The sequence below is a fragment of the Cryptomeria japonica genome, chromosome 3 (assembly GCF_030272615.1).
Source record: "Cryptomeria japonica chromosome 3, Sugi_1.0, whole genome shotgun sequence".
Taxonomy (NCBI): domain Eukaryota; kingdom Viridiplantae; phylum Streptophyta; class Pinopsida; order Cupressales; family Cupressaceae; genus Cryptomeria; species Cryptomeria japonica.
This window is the reverse complement of record NC_081407.1, coordinates 692184854-692206597: the sequence shown is the minus strand read 5'-3', so window position 1 is coordinate 692206597 and position 21744 is coordinate 692184854. Positions and strand designations below refer to the sequence as shown.

The window sequence follows — 21744 nt, the reverse complement described above, 5'->3', positions numbered from 1 at the left end:
CATAGAAACTGATTAACCTTCCATTAAATTGTCTTATTTTATTGAATAATATAACTTTATTTAGATGCAGGGGATACTTCTCGAATACAGAGTATGAATGATGGATGCACTAGTGATGAGCTCCTTGATGAGAAAGGTGGTACTGAACGCCTTCTAGAATTTGCAAGTGAAGCAGACATAGTAGTTGCTTGTTGCCAATTGAATGCAGAGACGGTATAGCTTCTCCCGCTGATGTTATGCTCTTTCCATGTAGCTGTGGTTCATGATATATTTATCAGGATTATAAAGAGGGGAGTCAGCTATTGGACAAGTTGATTTAGGAGATTTGTGCTTGCAGGTTGGATTGGTTAATGCAAAGTTTCTTTCTTCAATGAAAAAGGTTGGGCTTCATTTATCTTATTTTCAATACGCTTGTGATAAGGTCTACTGATAGTAATTAGATGGTGATGGATGCATCCATATTTCAGTTTCTAGAAAAGTGTTGTTTCTGTATCCTTGGAGTAGAATCCAGAAAGCAAAGTTAGTGAGAAGCTCTATGAATTGACTCAGGGTTCTATTAGATATCTAAACTTTATTCAAGTGGAGTGCTAGAATCAGGTGCAGCCATGCATTTTGTGTCTTAGTAGCTTCTTTTCAAGATACTTCTGATAAGGTTGATTGGTATGAAATTGGATGGATGCATTCATACTTGGGTTTCTGGCAAACTGTAGTTTATCTACATCCTTGCATCAGAATCCAGAAAGCATAGTCGGCAGAATTCAATATGAATTGATTCAGGGTTTTACAGTTTACTATGCATTTTATTTTCATACAAATGAAATGCTAGAGTCTGGCGCACTGTGCACTCATGCATTTTGTTTATAGGTAGCTTGGCTGTAGACTTTGATTTTGCATAATGTTCGAGTAAGAATACTTTCGTCATCATGCTAGCACCTAAAGTTATGCCTGTCAGGCACTGGGGTACCCATCTCAAATCTGTGCATTGGAAAAAATCTTCAAAGTTGTGAATGGTTTGGACAAGAAAATCTTGACATCTCTCTTGAAACGGGATATCAAAATAAGGTACTGTTGACGTGTATTTTGTACACTATCAAACACAGAATAAAATACCCAAGGGCACCTTATCCTCTCTTGAATAAAGCCTCCGAATGCTGAAGATGTCGCGAAAAGGTTCAATCGGGATGACTTCAAGGTTCTTGTATGTAGGGTCTCTACGTGTGGATAAGCTCTCTGTGGTATGATGTGATTTGCTGGAATCACAAGGGGACTTACACTTGATGACTGAACATCTGATTTGCTTTGAATATTGCTGGAACACAGGCTCTTACTAGCTTTGATTTGGAAAAAAAAAAAAGGAAAAAAGATGAGGGCGAGGAAAGAATCTAATCCTAATACTAAGGAATGTAGGAGCAATGATCGATCTTTGATGAAATTCTAACTAAGTCTTGTTTTGACATCCCAGGACCATCTCCACAAGGTTAGTGCGATCTTCGAAGGAAAGCTTTATGATGTTCAAATCATCACTGCAGGCATAGACACCATCAGGTTGATGCATATCAATGAAGAAGCGACAATTGAAGTTAAGCTTAAGCTGAATGATTCCAGTTGACTACACAAGGCAAGTCTGCAATCAACAAACTGCTAGTAGTATGGATATACGAATTCCACCATCAATCAAGCACATTTCTTCCACTCATCTAATAACATGAAATCAAATACGAGAAGTATAGAGACCATGCAAATTGTCGAATCGACCCATAAATTTCACCATTTCTTCAATGAAGTTACAAGTCTTTTACAACAACATCTTGGCAACAATCTTTGCCTTCTCTCTCTACTCTACTCTAATTGCTATTCTATCAACTAGCTAATCACCTTCTAACTACTCTCTATCTGTCTTCTAACTGCTTTCAACTATTTTCTTTACAAAATGAAGAGTCGGGGCTTATATAGTGCCCACAATACAATTTGATGGCTAAGATCAATTTGAGATCAATGGCCAAGATTCAATAATGAAAACCCTAATTAGGGTTTGTTACAACCATTACATAACATTTAATGCTTGACCAATGAAATAATTGTATTGCTTGGACACATGTCCTCTCTGGAAAATTCGACCAATGGATAGCTGAGGTAGGTACATTGAAGTTTGTGCTACCTTCTATGAGTTAGGTACATTGAATCTGGACATTGTTGAGGTGGACCAATCCGACTGGAGGAGTGATGACTAGGATGCCAACTCGTCAGACACTTGGTTGATACTCAATTTGGTAATGTTGAGAAGTTAGCTTTAATTAACTCTTCTGGAACTATCTGCTTCTTCAACGAACCCTTTGCTCTAACTTCTTGTGTCCTTGATTTGCAGGATGATGATGTACCTCGCCTTGGAATGCTGGATTGGAAGAGGTCGCCCTTATCCTGATGATGCTGGATCGAAGAAGGACGTCCTTGTCGATGCTAGACTGGAGGAAGTTGCCCTTGTCCTTGCTTGATTTTCCAACTTCGGGATCTCCATTTAATGCCTACACAAAATATTAAAGTTAGTCTTTTGAGTATCAAACCTCAAAGCATGAAATTTAAGACCTTTCAAAGGTAAAACTTGAGATATTAATTTGAAAAAAGTCATGATAAATCAAGAACTACACATTTTCAAATTAATAATGAATGGAAATTTGGATCTTCAAGACTTAGATTTTACAAAATTGCAATGGGATCACAATAAGTCTTGAATAAGAACTTCAAAAAATGATTCTTCATACCTTCCCTTTGAGTATTTAAGTACAAAACCTTGAAAAATGAAGGAAGAGGACTGGATTTTGTTGGGCAAGATTTATAGTCCTTCCTTGGATGAAGTACGCCTCCTCTAGTTTGAAAAAGAATAAACTCCACTAGCCTCTTCAAAAATCTGGAAATTCGCCTTCAAATGTCTTCAAAAAATCTGGAAATTATCCTCCAATTTAGCAAGAAATTCGCCTCTCTAGTGGCCTTCAATATGAATTTCGCCCTCCTTAGTCTTCACACTTAGTAGAAATTTGCTCCACTCCAGCTAGATTTCGCACCTTCAACTAGCTCTCCAAACTCGCACTTGAAAGGATGATTGAATGATTTGAATTGTGAAAAAAAACACCTCCAATATATAGAGCGCTTACCTTCCACTTACCCATGAGGCTGACCTAGCAAATAAAAAGGTGAAATAATAAATAAAACCTCAAAAGGAGTAGGCCGACTTGTCAAATAAAGGCAAAATAATGCCTTGTGCACTCAACTTTTAATTTTTAATTTCACAAAAAATAATTTTAAATGCCTTTATAATAGAAATTCAATTTTTTGAGGCCCAAAATTAATTTATTAAATGCCAATTTAATTAATTTTTTCAAATATTCCAAAGTTAGCAATTTGGCATCTAATGCGATTTGGAGGATATTAACGCCCAAATATGGTAAAAAATAATGAATGCCATTAACTTTGCTCTGGTCCCTTGGAGAGGGATAGGAGCACTTTTTCATTTTTAAGGCTAGGATTCTCAATTTTTTGAAGTCAAACCTTTGTTCACCATGTTCACCATGCTTTAGAAGATCTTTTCCATCTCACACAACTTTGCCTTAGCATAATCTCGGAGGGAATTTGTTGTTTCATAAAAAGCGCCCTGGTCCTTCAGTGAGGGATAGGAGCACTTTTGAGTCCATTGCATGAATTCTTGATCATATCAACTTCAAATTATCCTCCAGGCGTAGAATATCACATTTCACTCCATCTTGAGCCTTTGTAATAAAAATATCATTTCAAAATGCAAGGTAAATGGTCATATTTGGAAATTGCGCCCTGGTCCCTTAGTGAGGGATGGGAACACTTTTGCCAATTGTCGTCAAAATTTGCAACTCTTGCATCTCAATTCCACCTCGAAGCATTTTAAACATCATTTCAAACTTGCGCCTTGACCTCAATTTGTCCAAAATTGGTGAGAAGGGCTAGATAACATGTTAAGTGCTCTGGTCCTTCAGTGAGGGACAGGAGCACTTTTTCAACTTCAAGCTTATCCGTCCTTTGCTAGCTTCCCAAATTATCTTCAATGGGCTAATCATGTCCTCTTCCATTCATTTCAATCACAAACTTACCTTGTCTTTGCAAGAAATTTACACTTTTTGGAAAATCGCTCTGGTCCCTTGGAGAGGGACGGGAGCACTTTTTGGAAAATCGTTCTGGTCCCTTGGAGAGGGACGGGAGCACTTTTTCATCTTGGCATACTTCTTTGTTCTTTAAACCTCTCAATTGCATCTAAGGCATAAAACATCATTCGTCCTTCCCATCCAAGTCAAGTTTTGCCATAAAATATCAAACAAAGAGGAGAAACTTGAAAAAGTGGCATGGTCCTTCAGTGAGGGACGGGAGCACTTTTTGTCATTTGGGTTGATTTACTCCTTTGTAGACCGCTTAAATTATATTCAATGGACAAAACATGCCTCCCTTAACCTCTTCAAATCATAAAATCACATTAACCTTGCAAAGATAGTGCAAATTTGAAATTCAGTGCTCCGGTCCTTCAGTGAGGGACGGGAGCACTTTTTGCCTTCTAAGCCAAAATGTCTCACTTTTCACCTCGAAATTCCTTTTCGAGGGAAGATTTCATCTTACTTCATGCTATGAATAAAAGTTAATGTCCAAAAGAGGTCTAAAATTGTGCATATAAAGAAAAGTGCTATGGTCCTTCAGTGAGGGACAGGAGCACTTTTGACCTTCTAGGCAAAAACTTCATCATTTCTTTGCTTTCAATCAAGTCTGGATGCTTTATCATGTTCATTTCGTCCTTCACTATGCCTTTGATGTCTCAATTTAACCAAACAAGGCCAGGAATAACTTAAATAAGCCTTTCGCCCTGGTCCCTTGGAGAGGGACAGGAGCGCTTTTGCCTTGGTCCCTTGGAGAGGGACAGGAGCGAAATGCGCTCTGGATCCTCAGTGAAGGGCAGGAGCGCTTTTTGACTTTTTGAACTCTCTATCAGGACAATTTTTATGGAATATAACATTTAAGTACATTTCTTTCTATCTTTCTTCTTTCTTATACTTTAAGTTATATTCCATATATACTTTCAGGATGTTTGAGAGTGGTTTCAGACCTCCAGGAGTTATATTGTAAAATCTAGTTTTTGGAGGTTTTTCAGTTTCCAGACTTGGTCAAATTTCAGGATCAGGACTTTCAGACTTAGCCAAATTTCAGGATCAGGACTTTCAGACTTAGCCAAATTTCAGGATCAAGACTTTCAGACTTAGCCAAATTTCAGGATCAGGACTTTACTCCAGCAGGACCTGCTATCCTATTGATCTCCCCGACAACACTCAAAATGCAAAGGCCAACGGACAAAACCCTAAAAGACCTAGAAAACAAACCCTAGAAAGAAAAAAGCAGGGGTCCCCATTTGCAATGGGGCGATGTGTGAAAACGTCACAACAGGTACCTGATACTGGTATGAACTATGACAAACATGTTAGATACAAGAGAACTAGGATGACAATTTTGGAAAAATTGCTTATGCCATTTTCAAGTGGTCCAGGTGCCATGCTTACTGTCCACTGATTACCAAATGACCAATTAAATGGACTTTATAATAAGCACCAACTATTTAATTAAATGTTTGGTCATAGGGACTTTAATCCTTAGCATTAAATAGGATACAGTAAAATTTTAGAATTAGATTGTTTTGATTGTCAATGTGCTTGTATAACAAGTACAATGAAAGGGCCAAAGTTACAACAACAAAATGACAAAAATGTAGAAAAACATGTAACTACATCCACTGTTGTGCCTGATCTTCATCTGGAAATTCTTTACTAAAATTGGAGTTTGAGTCTGAGTTGCTCCTGATAGTCTGAGTTGCTCCTGATATGTGGTATTGGTTTGTCCAGTTGTACCCAAACCAATCCCTTCTATGCTGGCTCGTCAACAATCTACGTGCCCTCTTCAAGATCATCTTCCTAATGTGGAGCTGGAGACTGACTATACTGAGGGTGTTTCTTGATCTTGAACTTGCAAGGCACTATGCATGGCCATCAACTTCTCTGCTTGTTGAGAACTTGTGAGGTAAACCCATTCCTCTTAATAAGTTAATATGAAGCAATTCTTCTCTGCAATAGAAGAATTGGCAACCTGTGGAAGGGGGCAAGTGGAAAGCATCCTCAACTCTATTGCATCCTTACCATGCCATGTCCAAATATTTTAGATAGAAAGCTCTCTTTCTATTGGAAGTCTGGTATTTTTCTTTCAAGCTACTGCAGACATTTTTATGCAACTTTTGACCTTGAAACTTTGGGCAACATTCAAATTGTCATTGAGAATTCAAGATTATCAATGGCTTACTATTTTAATAAGTTTTCTACTACTGTATTTCTGATAAATCGTTAAACATAATCTACAAATGTACTCCATTCTATTGAATTTCAATGGCAATCTACAATGGTTTATAATAAGAGAATTTGTGTCGATGAAGGAAAGAAAACAAGCAATGATGGCTCTCTCCATGCTGTTATGTTTCAAAAAAGACATCCAATTCCCTCCATTTTCAATTGTTGTTCACATTCTTTATGAAAAACTTCTGAACTTTTTTTTGCATGCTGTATTTGCGGACCTTCATTGAATGTAGCATTCTGCAGGCACAGATTTGCCTATGTGCATGCAAAAATAGAATACTACACCTGACAGAACTGCAATATGGATAAAATCAGATCCCTTCTATTGTTATTCTTAAATAGCTTCCTCTTTGTGTCTTATCTGAAGGCGTGGGCTGTTCTAGGAATCAAACCATATCTGGTGAACAGGTTAGATTGCTTGCTAGATCTGGAACACATAGCATTATTGACTACTATCAGACCTTGTTATTGCATTGTTCAACGGGAAATCAAGTACCACCTTGGAAGTTGCCTTTTTTGTAGTGGTTGCCTTGACCCACTTGGTGAAATAGTCAATTGCCGCAAGTATCCATATGTAATGATCACTTGACCTCTCCACTTGTAATGTCCCTTTTCCTAAATTACTCTATTCTGCCCTAGATTACAATTTTTCAGCTATCAAGAGGGTTTTAGGAAGGGATTCTCCTTACCTCCTTGGCAGGGATAACCTGCAAAACAAGTTAGAGTATAACCTTCTATATAAAATAGAAATAAGGAAAAATAGAAAATTTAACTATGATCTATGAATTAGGAAAAACTATAATTCAAAGAATTACTATAATGAAACTTAAATAGTTTTGCATACAGCACTGTAATGTAGATATCAGAAGTTCTGGGTCATAACTACAAGCATCCTAATTGCCTTGATAGGGTGCCTTAGCAATGGTTCTTCCTAATCAAGTCATTTTGTGAGGGTGCCTTAATAACAGTTCTCCCTCTGCAAGAGAGGGTGCCTTACAGCGGTTCTCCCTCTATCTGAGAGGGTGCCTTAATAGCGGTTCTCCCTCTAGGGACAATTTTCAGCAGTGTCAAAGATCAAATACATAAACATGGATCAATCAAATGGGCAGGAAGTTATCAGTATCAGTCATAGATATGCAACGTATTAGCACTGTAAAACATACAGTTATTATCATGCCACTGATTACCATACAATGCATCTATAGTTTGCCATATGTATTTCAAACATTTCTTACCAATTTGAATGTCGGCTGAGTATATTTGTGGCAGGACGTAGGTTCTCCCTTCTTACTTCCCTTTTCTTATCCTTCTTTCCCATATACTGTTTTCCTCCTTGATAACACTTGATCCTTTTTGTATCTCTATCTTATTTATGGATTAATGTTAACACCAAGAACAAGGATGTTACTGCCTGAAACTTAATAACAGTTCTGTTCTGATTTGATCAATGGTGATCTCCCTAGATGCTTTTGATTCCTTTCCTTTCTATCTTTCAATGTGAGGGAGAGGTTACACTCTTCATCATGTATGCCCTTTGGCAAGAGACACACCCTTTCACCATTAGCACCCTTTGAAAGAGTTAAAATCTTCATTATTTCTGTCCTTTGAAAGGGACACAACCTTTCACAATCAGATCTGCATTTATTTAAATCAGATCTGCACTTTCATTTCCAAATTCTCCCCACCTTCAAATGAGTTCTCATCTTCCTTTTATACCTCATATTTGGGAGAGTCACAACTTATCATTTCATCCCTTCTGACCATTCATCAACTTAATTAAATTTTAATTATATTTAATTATATTCTTTTATATTTTCATTTTCATTTTAATTTTATTATTTATATTTACCATCAAATTTTATTTCAAATTGGGGACATTACACCACTATTTCCCTTATGAAATCTTATGCTTCATTGTAGTAAAGGAGCCTCAATTGAAATGGATGTAAGAGGATATGTACCTAAAAACTTCAACTTAAGTGAAAATCCTAGGGAGGTGTCACATCTCCTTGCTGCAATTGCCATGCCTTTGAACATTGTCAGCCAGCAATATTGTGCTCTTAAAATTTTGTGCGTGGTGGTCTTGGCCATAAAATGTCCATGATAAATCCCTTGGTGGAATTCATTCACCACTGTAACATACTATTCTTTAGCCAAACACTTGAGAAGTAGCCATCATGATTTCTCCACAACAATTTACCCTGAATCAGTGCATACCTTTTATGACTGCAATTAAAGTGTTCTTTGTTGATTCTCAGTCATTTTGTGAGGGAAATTCAGGTATTCTAGGTAAAATACCACATCTCTACAATGTGTTCTCATAAACTGCAAGGGAAATCTTTAGGGTCAGCATTAAACTCGTATACCTCTGTTGCATCTAGGTTTACTTCTCTCATGAGTTTCACTACACCTTGTTACCAAACCTGCCTTCTTGTTTCCACCTCCAAATTGTATTCTTGGATCATAATGATCCACTCACGTCTTTGTCCAAATGCCTCTTGTTGGGTGAAGATACTCTTCACAACTATGTGTGGCACATAGGCAACAATTTTTTCACTTATGAGATATGACCTGAAGTTCTTGATTGCCTTGACTAGTACATATCCATGTTTTTCCATAGTGGTATGTTTCAGTTCTGCACCTTGTAATGATTTGTAGAAGGCAATAAGTTTTTTATACCCATCTTTGTTTTTTGTAGCAACACAACAATAATTGTGTAAAATGAAGCACAGGAAAAAAGCTGGAAAGGTCTAAAATAATTAGGACTTGCAAAGGCTATAAATGCTTAGCTGGTTCCTTGCTTCATATGACTGACTATTCCTTCTTTAACATCTTGTAACTGAACTTGCTTTGGTTTTCTCTGCAAAGTTGGGGGTATAATTTCTAACCGATTTTATTTTTTTTGAAAAAAAGATTGCACACCTTTGATAGTCATGGGTTGAGGACTTAGGTCAATAGCTATGTTACCCCGAGTTTTTGGGACGGGGATGGTAGGGGACGGGGTACACATTTTTGGAACGGTGAGTTTTTTTGCCAATTTTGGGGATGGCTAGGGTACGGCAAAGGGGACGACTATATAAAAAAAGGGAAAATTAAAATATATAGGGAAATTTAAAATATTCATACGAAAACATGGATAAAGCATGCACATGTACATTATAGAACCTTAACATAAAAGAATCAGCAGAGTTTTTATGCCAAATTTGTGTTAATTTGAGAGTCAGAGTCAAATTGCTTATATAATTCATTGTCAATATGCAGAATTTATGGGGACGTCCCCTAGGAGCCCCCTATCCCCGGGACGAGGATGCTTGGAAAAAAACCATGGACACGTCCCCAAGTAATATAGGTCAATAGCTTTCACTTTTTTCAGGTCTATCCTTACTCCCTCCTTTGATACTATGTGTGCCAACAACTTACCTTCTTCAACATCAAAAACACACCTTTTGAAGATTTCCTCTAGGTGTTTGCAATGATCATACCTATTTTTAGAGTATGTGGTGAGGTCATCTTGGTAAACTACCCAGATTTCATCAATAAGCCCTGCAAAAGCTACATCCACTGTTCTTTGGAAGGTTACGTTAGCATTTTTTTAGTCCAAATTACATGTTTTCATGCATGTGTGCCCCAAAGAGTTGTAAAGGCTGTCTTATGCTGCTCCAATTCATTTACTACCACCTGTTTGTAATTGGAGAATCTGTCCATCCTAGACATCAACTAGGAACTGCTGACCCTTTGTAACAATTGGTCCACGCTCAGAAAAGTGTAATTGTCTTTGAGAGACATAATGTTCAAGTTTTTAATTCTTCTCACTATCTAATGTCTCTTTTCTTTTTCTTCATTGTCACCAAATTACACATCCATGAGGAATGTCTTATTGACTTAATGATACACCCTCCTTTAATTTCCTCGATTCTTCCCACATTTGAGGGGCTAATGTGGGATTAATAGGGTCATTGCTTTGACCGGAAAGATTTTGTATTAGGTTGTAGGGGTATAATGCGCTAGAACAAATCCTTCATATATGCTTCGAGTTTGTCATATGATCAAACAAAGCATACCTTAATCCTTTAGTAATGCAGCTAACCACTGCTATTTTTTAGGCTCTAATTTCTTACCAATGTAGAGCATTTTGGGTGCAACAACGGTTCCCAAGTTGACTTCTTCTACATCCTCTTGAACTAGTTAATCTCTTTTTAACAATAATTTGCACCATCAAACATTCTTTTCAAAGCAACTAGATCACTTGGGATTGTATTTCTTTTTAGTTATATAATCTCATTCCCAAACGATTCTCCCATCTTCCATAGTTTGCTAGTCAATTTGCTGATCAGAGAACTCATCCATGTAGTTCATAAATCTAAAGACTTGCCAATTATATATGTTGTTTGTTATTGTAGACGTAGCAAGCATTTCTACATTGTAAAGGCACTGTGGAGAAGCCAATTGCATGTCTAGTTTGGATGCTACAACTGCCAAAGAATCAATGGCAATGTTTTCTGATTTGCCAATTTAGATAATCCCAACCATCACAAATAACTCTAGAGTGTTCCCAGTTGCATTGCGGTACATTTTGAGTCTTTTTTCTGTCATTGCATATATGCATCTCACTTGAGTGACAATGGACTCTGAATCGCCTAGGATCTTCATGCATCTCACCCCATTATTATGTGCAATATTCAACCCCAACATGAGATTTTCATACCTTGCAATGGAAATAGAGTTTGATAAAGAATTTGAAACTTTTGTGCTCAGGGAGATTAAAACAATACCTACACTTGAGCCATCTCTTGAGAATGTACCATTAAATAACATAGTCCATAATTCACTTCCATCACTAATGGGATTAGAGCAGGGGGGAAAGCTGCTTGTATGTTTGTTCTAATCATTGTAATATCCAATGAACGATCAAGAATGACTTCTAAATATAACACCTTATGTGTAGCCTTGGCAGTGATACCAATAGATAATGCTCTAATGGACAAATTACAAATAAACCAAGTTCTGCTTTGCCAAGATTAACTACACAAGAATTGGTGCAATCTTCCCAAGATGTTGAAGGATTTTCACATCGAGAAAGTGCATTTGAATACCCAAAACGCCACAATTCAAATGACTATCCGCAATCGAACTTAGCACAAATCTAGTGGCTAAGGCTAACTTTACACTGCAACTTATAATCAACAAGATGCAAAAAGTATGAACCATGGAAATTCATCAAACACCATTATATTCTCCATTTAAATCAAAACACTACTCTACTTCTACTTTAAGTGAGGAAGGTGAAACCATGTAAGTTTTGGAAAATAACTTAAGTGGATGAAATGACCCCCTTAGATTTTTTTGAATTTTTGAATTTACAAACACCACAGACACCCTTTAAGTTTAGGAAATATAAACTCAATACTGTTGAAAGATACCCTTCCACTTTTTGATCACCAAGAGCCCAATGTGGGAAGGTGAGAGCAAGCGGTGAATAGGGGATCATCAACTCCAATAATCAATTGAAATACAATGTAGGGCGGCAAGCCAACCCCCTCTGCTTCTCCAGCGGGCAAGAGCAACTTAAGAAAAATCACTCAACCACTTTTCAGCAGGAGCACAATTATTACAAACAAGGAAATAGATCACTCAACCACTTATGCAGTGGGAGGACTGAAGATCTTAATAACAATCTACTCAATTGCTTATTCAGTGGGAGGATAGAAGTACAATGAAATAAGATAGGCGGCAAGCTAGCCTCTTCCACTTATTCAATGGGTATTGTGAAACAAATCATAATAAGATTGCTTTTAGTACTACTAATCAACATTACAATATAGAGCATGCATTTTTTATTTTTTTTCAGATCAAGAGATATCACTGTCCAAACTACAAATAAAGCTCAATACACTTCACAAGCTACAAGAAACTACCTACCCAGAAAACAACCTCAAACTCCAAAAACTCAAAATCTGATACATTCCGGCAAACTGAAAATCGCAGACCAGCAACATTAAGACACACCAAAATGCTCATAACTTCACCAAAATTCAACGAAAATACCTGAAACTGAATGCAAGTAAACTCTAGAGAGGAGGCGTCTAGGCTAGGATCAATAACCCGCTGCAAATCTGATCCAATATTTAATGCACGCATTCCAAGACATCTCTAGACAAGGTACAGCCTGGGAAGAGGGCAATTTTACAAAATAAAATTCAGGACTCCAAATCAACCTCTATAAACTGGTAAGTGGTATCGCCTAGGCCTTAGGAAATATTAGAAAGAATACCCAGAAGCCACAAAAATTCCTCCTTCGGCTTATGATGGAAAAACCACTTCAGCTATACTCTCAACCGGCAAACTGGAAACTCACAAACACTCCAAACTCATCAGAAAACATCAAATAATTCAACGATGAACTACATCTGCTCTTCAGTGTAAAGAACAGGCTCACAATCTCAACTGGTTGCTATCTCTCAAGCAAGAAGCTAAGAATCAACTTGGAGGTATGCATTCCTCGATGTTGGTGTTGGAAATAAGCCACACCTGAACCAACGATGGACTGGTCCAAGAGGGGCCAGTAGCTCAGTGGTAGAGCACTCCAACAGCGTATGGAAGGTCCTAGGTTCAAGTCCTAGCTGGTCCATGTCTCAACATGGTATCAGAGCCAGGTTCAGGCTAGGAGCCCCAAGCACACGAGAGGTGTGGCTTAAAGGGGGGTGTTGGTGTTGGAAATAAGCCACACCCGGACCGACGATGGACTGGTCCAAGAGGGGCCAGTAGCTCAGTGGTAGAGCACTCCAGCAGCATATGGAAGGTCCTAGGTTCGAGTCCTAGCTGGTCCATGTCTCAACACTCAAAACAATCACTCTGAATTTCGGCAGCACTTCGTTGCAAATAAACATGGATAGTCTCAAATGAAGGCCAAGGCACATATTTATAACTTCCTCCTCAAGTCAAACTTCTTTTCCCTCCAATATGGGATTAAACAACAACATTCCAATTTCCTTTATTTGCATTTCATTTCATTTTTCCCAAAATCGCCCATCACATGGTGGCAAATACACTTTATAAAAAAATACATCAATAAAGCATATTTGGCGTCCGAAGAATAAATTGAATTATATCATGGATTGTCTTATTTTTTTCCTAAGGCGTCCATCTTACCTTAACAATAATTCACTTATAAAATATTTTCCTCAACCAAGAATTGCCCACATATAATTAAGGAAATGACTTTAGATATCAATATAACTTAAGCAATCCCCCTTAAATAAATCGTCCAACTTTTGCCTTAAGTTATAATTTAATTTAAAACACCATTTTCATCAAATACTTAACTTGCCAAAACAAGCTCCAAAAATGTTGGAAGACCAATTGCTCAAATTGACCTGTCGGAAATAGCCATCTGAACTGACCAGTTGAACTCCTATTAAAAATAATACTTACTAAAAATAGCATACTGCTCAAAATAGTAAGTGTTTCCAAAGTGATTTTTTCGACATTCTGAGCAGCCATCGCAACTTAATAAAAATAGCAAGTTTGAAAAGTTCTTCAAATTCATTTGCATGTTACACCATCGCGAAGCTCTCTGAAAACCCAGAGAAATAAACTACCCTCGCCTCCACTTACTAAAAATAGTAAGTTTGCCAAACTCTGCTGCTTGCTATGCATGTATCATCATTGCGAAGCTTTCTGAAAATCCAGAAAGAATCTAGTACCAAAACTGTCAAACTCCAACATGCAAGCCACCAAAAACGCTGAAACATCCTCCCAGAGGTAGGAAACCCTAATTTCTGCTTTAGACTAGCCTGCGGGTCTTCGGAATAGGCTAATGGCCAACTGAACTAGTCATTGTTGAGAAGGGGACATTATAGTGGATACCATCAGAGAACAATGTTTCACTATTATTATCTCAAAAACTTATCGTAAAAATTTCATACAAATCTCTCCGCCTTTACAAATGAAGGGGTCACCCTCTTATATAGGCCTCAAGCCTTGATTACATGCAAACCCTAATTAGGGTTTGACTGAAAAGATTCCACACACATGATGCACCAAGGTGGGAATAAACATTAATGACTCATTATGCCCATTATCAATTAATTACTCTCTTGCCAAAAATGGTGTCCATTGTGAATTAAATACACTTCTTTTAAATTCGGCCACATGCAAAAGATGCTCCACTATCTCATTAAGTATGACTACTGCCATGCATTTTGCCGCCACTTGGTCAAATATTCCAGCAATAGTAAATGTGCCATCAATCTGCCATGCTTTCAATAGATTTTCGACATGCAAGTGGACCCCGCTGTATAGGAAGTATAATTTTCCGGGTTGTGCTTCATTAATACAGAATATTCTCTTTGTATGTCGCCAACTCATCTTTTGCAAGAATCTTTCTATTTCAGGCTCACAAAAGATATTTTGGAAGAATTTCTTGCCTTGAAAGAATTTAACAATCTTTTCCACTTCTGAAGGATTCCTGCACATCTGAAATTAGAGAGAGAAAATCCCTCTAGAGAGATTTTGTCCTTAAGGAAAATTTTTGTGCACACTTCATCCTGTAGGGAGGTTTTTCTATCAACTGACCACTTCTTCCACGCTTGAGGAATTTTATCAATTTGAGTCCTGGAGAGAGAAAATTCTCACTTAGCCAATTTTCTTCATGCCTTGAAATTCTTCACCTTGGGCACATTTCTTCCCTGAGGGAGGAATTTTTATTTTTTTTGAAATTTTCCTCCCAGATCATGTTTCTACAATTTCTACTTGTCTGGAGCACATTTGCTAGGAAGTGGAGGAATTCTGGAAAATTAGACTTTTCTTCCTTGATGTCATTTTGGCACCCATTCCTTTCCTAGAGCACATTTTCTCCATGGTGAAGGAATTTTTGATTAATTCATCACCTTTCCTATTTTTTAGGATTTTTTTCCATTTTGTGCTCCAGAATTCAGGAAAGAGAAAATTCTCTCCTAAATCAATTTTTACCTTTGCCTTGAAATTTCTTCATCTTGGGCGAAATTTCTTTCCTTAGGAAGGAATTTTGAATTTTTTTCCTTTACTGAGATTTTCATGCTTCTCTTCCAATGTCAATTTCATGATGTGGAGGAATTCTTCATCTGGAAAGAAATTTTTTCCTTACCCCTGTCTAGCACTTCATCTCCAACTTGGGCGCTAATTTTATGTGGTGCAGGAATTTCTTCTTGGAAGGAAAATTCCTTCTTTACCTTCATTTGGCTCCCCATTCTCTGATTGGGCACTAAATCACTGTCATGGAGGGATTTGACTTTTGTTGACTTTTCTTTCTTGACCTCCATTTGGTGTCCCTCTCTTGGATTGGGCGGAATTTTGACCTTGGGAAGGATTTTATTGGCTTTGGAAGGAAATTCCTTCCATACACCATTTTGACGCCCTGATGCATGACTTGGGCGGAGATTGCATGGCAAGGAGGAATTTTACCTTGGAAGGAAAAATCCTTCCTTACCTAGCTTTGGTGCTTTCCACCCTAACATGGGTGCTGAATCCACCCTCTATAGGAATTTGCTGTTGGGAGGAAAAATCCTTCATCACCCCTTTCCAGCGCTCCACCTCCTGACTGGGCGCTATTTCCATGTGCTTCAGGAATTTTGGTCAAGGAGGAAAATTCCTCTTGACCCTCAGTTTGGCGCCCCCTTACTTGACTTGGGCGTTGATTTGATAGTGTGGAGGAATTTGGGTGTGGAGGAAAATTCCTCCACAACCTCATTTTAGCGCCCATCACTCATGCTTGAGTGCTAGATTGACCATATGCATGAATTTTGGTCATGGAGAAAAAGTCCTCCATGACCCCATTTTGTCGCCCATGCACATGTGCTAATACATTCTGCAATGGCAAGGATTTTCATTGATCCTTCACCAGATTTAGCCAACTTTTGCTCATTTTCTAGATTTGGATGTCCATTAGGGATTGAAGTGGATTTTCTTTGCCTTAAGAAGATTTTTTGAATTTTTCCACTTCAGGAATGAATTCCATAGTCATTTTTTCGATCAACTGCCTGCTTTTTCAACTTTCAGGATTTAGACAAATATTCAAGAATGTTTAGTCTTCAGTGTCAAGACCAAAGAAACGAGACTCGGACTCGGCTCGGACTCGGACTCGGGACTCGGCTCCAGACTCGGGAAAGTGAAAAACTCAAGAAATTTAGAGATTTTTAAAGATTTAAAACTTGTTTCAGACACCCTTTATTGAATACACCTTAAAGACACAATAACATCATCAAACTCGGCTCATTTGATTACATACACAAGTATACATCAATCACATAAGCATAAACCCAAATTGTAGCTGAAGAAAATAACAAACATAGATATATAAATATTGTCAAATGTATACAATATTACAAAACTCATGGAATAAAAAATACATGTTATCATATGATCATCATCAAATGTTTCATACAAATACCAAAGGTAAATACAACTACAAGCCTATGGCTCAGAGAAGCTTGCACGGCAACACCCTCTGGCCCTGGCCCCCTGCAAAGGCGTCTAAGGTAGGTCCTGGATGATTGGACAGCCATGGCCGCTCCTCGTGACACCATGCCATGCTCACCAACATCAGGAACATCCGTGTCACTATTTGCCTCTGAATCTCCTGTTTGTGCTTGTGCTCTCCGCTCCTCCTCTGCCATGGCTACAGTCTCAGCCTCTATATCTACCTGGTCGATCCAATCAGTGTCAGACTCGGAGGTTAAATTTTCCATACTTCTATCGACACAGTTTCCCCCCATATTTTTCGACGGGGGTTTGGGGGCAGCGCCCCTTGCGTGCTATTAATTAATAAAGGCGGGGTCGAGGGGCAGCGCCCCGCGAGGCCAAAAAAACTTATTATTTAATAAAGGCGTCGGATGTTATTTTTCTATTGGCTGACATGTTGTAACCCTAATTTTTCTCATTCTTAGGCGGAGGTTGTAGTGAACAAAGACGAGACCATTCATTTCAAAAAAACTTTTTAAAATGTTTTTTTTTTGTCATTTTACTTAAGCTAGGCAGTAGCCGAGTTTGGGGCTCAGGACTTGTCGAGTTTGGTGAGTTTGAGCCAAACTCGCCAGACTCGGACGAGTCCGAGTCCGAGCCCCTAGGACTCGCCGAGCATGACTCGTACTCGGACTCGCCGAGTCTGGGCGAGTCCCGTTTCTCTGGTCAAGACTCTTGCTTGTCTTGAACCTGCCAAAAATAGACTTACTAAAAATAGCAAGTACTTCAAAATGTCAAAACTAGGGCAAACCGAGGTAGGATGACACTTACTAAAAATAGTGGTTTGATTTTTGGCAAAATAAAGACAAATCAAGAGGCAGTGAAATTCCCTAAAAAATAGGAACTTTCTAAAAATAGAAAGTTGCTCAAAATGTTCTCAAATTTCACTGGTAGCTTCATTGAAGGGTTCCAATGTAATGTTCATTTTTTTAAAAACCCTAAGGAAATGACCTCAAATCTAAGTCTGAAGGGCAAAACCCTAAAATAAACCAAACAAGTTCCAAACTTAGCCAAATTCACTCAAACGACTTGCAGACTTGATCAAATTTCTCCAAAACACTTGCAGACTAGGGAGATCGAAGGGATTGTTGCGAAAAGACCTAGAGAAACACAACCAAAAGACCAAGAGGACCTAAAAAGTGCCATCACGCCGCCATGCATTCAATAGATTCTTGACATGCAAGTGGACCCCGCTGTCATAGGAACTTCTATAATTTTTCAAGTTGTCCATTAATTCAGAATATTCTCTTTGCATGTCGCCAACTCATCTTTTGCAAGAATCTTTCTATTCTTGGCTTGCAAAAGACATTTTGAAAGATTTTGTTGCCTTGGAAGAATTTTAAAAATCTTTTCCACTTTTGAAGGATTCCGGCACGTTTGGAATACAAGGAGAGAGAAAATCCCTCTAAAGAGATTTTGTCCTTAAGGAAAATTTATGTGCACACTTTGTCCTATAGGGAGGTTTTTCCATCAACTGACCACTTCTTCCACGCCTGAAGAATTTTATCAACCCGAGACCTGGAGAGAGAAAATTTTCTCACTTAGCCTTGAAATTCTTCACCTTGGGCACATTTCTTCCCTAAGGAAAGAATTTTTTTTTTTGAAATTTTGAAAATCTCCTCCCAGATCGCGTTTCTGCATTTTCTACTTGTCCTAGAGTGCATTTGCTAGGAAGTGGAAGAATTCTGGAAAATTAGACTTTTCTTCCTTGATGTCATTTTGACACCAATTCCTTTCCTTGAGCACATTTTCTCCATGGTGAAGGAATTTTTTGATGTGGAGGAAAAATTCCTCCTTGACCTCATTTTGGTGCCCAATCTTGACCTTGATTCTACTTTACCCCTGAGGAAGGAATTTCTTCATGCCTTAACCGAATTTCTCATTTTCCAAGAATTTTGTCATGTAGGAAGGAATTTCCAACACTTAGTCAATTTTTCACTTTCCAAGAATTTTGTCTTGAAGGAAGGAATTTCCAACACTTAGTCAATTTTTCATTCTGTCTTTAAGGAATTTCCAACACTTAGTCAATTTTTCACTTTCCTAGAATTTTGTCCCAAAGGAAGGAATTTCCACACTTGGTCAATTTTTCACTTTCCTGGAATTCTATCCTTGGTGGATAATGGTGCATTTAATGCACAAGGGGCACTATCTTTAGACAATAGGAATTTATTGTAAGTGGGAATAATGAGCATTTAATGAATATTCCCACCTTGTTGCATCATGTGTGGGAATCTTTTAGGGTAAAACCTAATTAGGGTTTTGCATATAACCAAGGCTTGAAGCCTATATAAAGGGGTGACCCCCCTCATTTGTAAAAAGGAGAGGTTGCTTTTGAGATTGTTGCGATAAGTTGTTGAAGCAGTAAACTTAATACATTGCTCAATTTGATGGTGTATACTTGTTCTGTTTTGCAACTTGCATGGTCTCGCCTTCCTCACATTATAGTAGATTTGCTTTCAGTACTTAGATGAACGGGATTGATGATATTGTTTGTAGTGAGATCCTTTCTCATACCTTTTGTTAATAGCTGATTGTTATTAACTTTGCAAGATTAGTTTGAACCTTTTTATGTGGAAACTTAACTTCGATCATTGGGTGGACATTGTTCTTTGATGGTGTTCATTGGTGTTATGAAAATATTTTGCACAACCTTTGAAGATTGCACTACCTTTGTGTAGTTGTACGAAGTTGGCGAAGCAAAGTGTGGTTGATTTCACTCAAGCAATCATTGTCTCTTTATTCTTAGATTTAGCATAGCTTTTCTAAACCCTTCCCTTTTACTTTCAGCATTTTCAAGTCAAAAATCCAAAAAAAGAGCTTCTCACTGACAAATCATTCGCGATCGAATTCCTTGAAAGTCATAAATTTTTTAATCTTCTTTAAGTGTGCGTAAGTCCCCTTGGATTACTGACATATCACATCAAGCCTACTAAGTCACATCCATTGCATAACTGGAACCTTGGGGTCAATTGCCTGAACTTACTGCGATCTTGGCATACGATTGAACTTCGATCAAGAGAGAGTAAAGTGACCATTGGGCAACTTTATTCTATGTTAGACGCTATCATAAAAAACACGTCAACAGAGTGAAAAAGAGTGGATAAGCTTGTATGATACATTATGGATAAGACTTTGATAGCAACAAGGGCAAAATTTTGGATCTCAAGGGGCGGAATGCAAGTGGATAGCAGTGAGTTTGGAAAAGTGGAAATGATGAATGCGAGATAGGGAAAATCTTTCACACTTGCACTTGAGATCCGGTCTTGGAGACCTAATTGCAAGTAAACAAGTCTTGCATAAAAGGTGTAAGCTTGCAATCAGGTCTCCAAGACCCGATTGCAAGTAAAAGAGATGGCAAATCAATGACATTATATAAGCTTGCAATTGGGGCTTTGATTCCCGATTGCAAGTGTTCATACATGCAGATGGAAAACGACAGAGAGACCAGCTTTCAATCAGATCTCAAAACCCCGATTGCAAGCCTAAGAGATAAGCAAGGATAATACAATTTGCAATGGGGGGTTTGGGGCCTGATTGCAAGTGAATATGCAATGCTTAAAAGAGAAAGTAACTTGCAAAGCCAACAATGAACTAACCAAGACACTTGCAATCGGGGGTTTGAGACCCGATTGCTAGTGCATTTGAAACGCTATGCAAAGGAAAGCTGAAACTTGGCAATCAAACGCGCATCATTCACTTCTATAAACAAGAAAACATGCATTTCATTGCAAGCAAGCAATGCACATGACATAGGGAGAAAAACAAAGGGAAAAACACGATCCCTATATCAATACAAGAGGGGGAAAAATAAAAAGAAGGAAAGAACAAAACAAGGAAAAGCGATTTCACTTACCTTGAAGTGAAACCCCAAAGAGACCAAAGGAAAATGCGCTCAAATCTTGTCACAGCTCCAAATGAAGAAGTTAGAATAGGATCTCAAAATTCCACTCAAAAGTTCAAATAGGCGTGTTAAGAAGAACACTCCTATTACAAATCAAAAACACATTAAAGAGGATCCCTACTATAACACACAAAGACATTTTGGGTTTCAAGTAGACCGATACAAGTGCAACGCTTTACGTTCTTGTTTGTGATATAAGAAATACTTGAAATCGGGCTTCAAACCCCCGACTACAAGTATATTGAACTAATAAAAGGTAATGAACCTACTTGTAATGGAGGTTCTAAGACCCGATTACTAGCATTTTTGACTATTAAAACAATGAACTAACTTTTAGTCGGGTCTTAGAGGCCCGAGTACAAGTAAGTGCATTTACTTGTAATGCCATTCAAAAGTTCCTACCACTTGCAAAGACTATCTAAAAACCCGAATTTGCACAAAAATGAAGGAAAAAGGCAATAAAAATCAACCAAAACTTAAGAAAAGATGGAAAAAACATTCACGCATGACTAGACAAACCAATACGAGTTTTTGCCTCGTAAAATGTACCTTAGAGAAACGAAAGTAAAAAATTCATAGGGGTTGTCAATTTTATAAAATTTTAAAAATTAAGACAACAAAAACAACAAAGGCATTCACTAGAAACTAGAAACAAGACAATCAATTAGAAAACCAGCCTTCAGGGTAAAATACCAACATGAGGAGTTTGTGTAGTACAAATTTATAGACAGGGCAAGTGATAGGTGGCCACAACAAGGGATGGGGAAGCACTGTGGCATAAAACAAGGCACCACAGAATAGAGAGAAGAGCACACAATGCCAAACAATACCGCAAACAAAGTATACACATGTTCAAATCTTGCGCTAAACAACATAGCAAAATAAGGCCTATAAGAATTAATCAAGAGTTTGGACATAAGCCAACACAATGAAACAATTTTCACT

The 21744-nt window shown here is 37.9% G+C and overlaps 1 protein-coding gene across 2 annotated transcripts in view; it reads left to right on the top strand.

Moving 5' to 3' along the window:
• Positions 1-21744, top strand: part of LOC131078355 (uncharacterized) — a 125184-nt gene that overhangs the window by 66473 nt on the left and 36967 nt on the right. The window contains exons 6-7 of one of the 2 annotated variants that reach the window (XM_058016027.2): positions 65-213; positions 338-379. In XM_058016027.2, the coding sequence (XP_057872010.1) occupies positions 65-213; positions 338-379 (191 nt within the window). The remainder of the gene's footprint in view (positions 1-64; positions 214-337; positions 380-21744) is intronic. The other variant, XM_058016028.2, reaches the window with a different exon arrangement.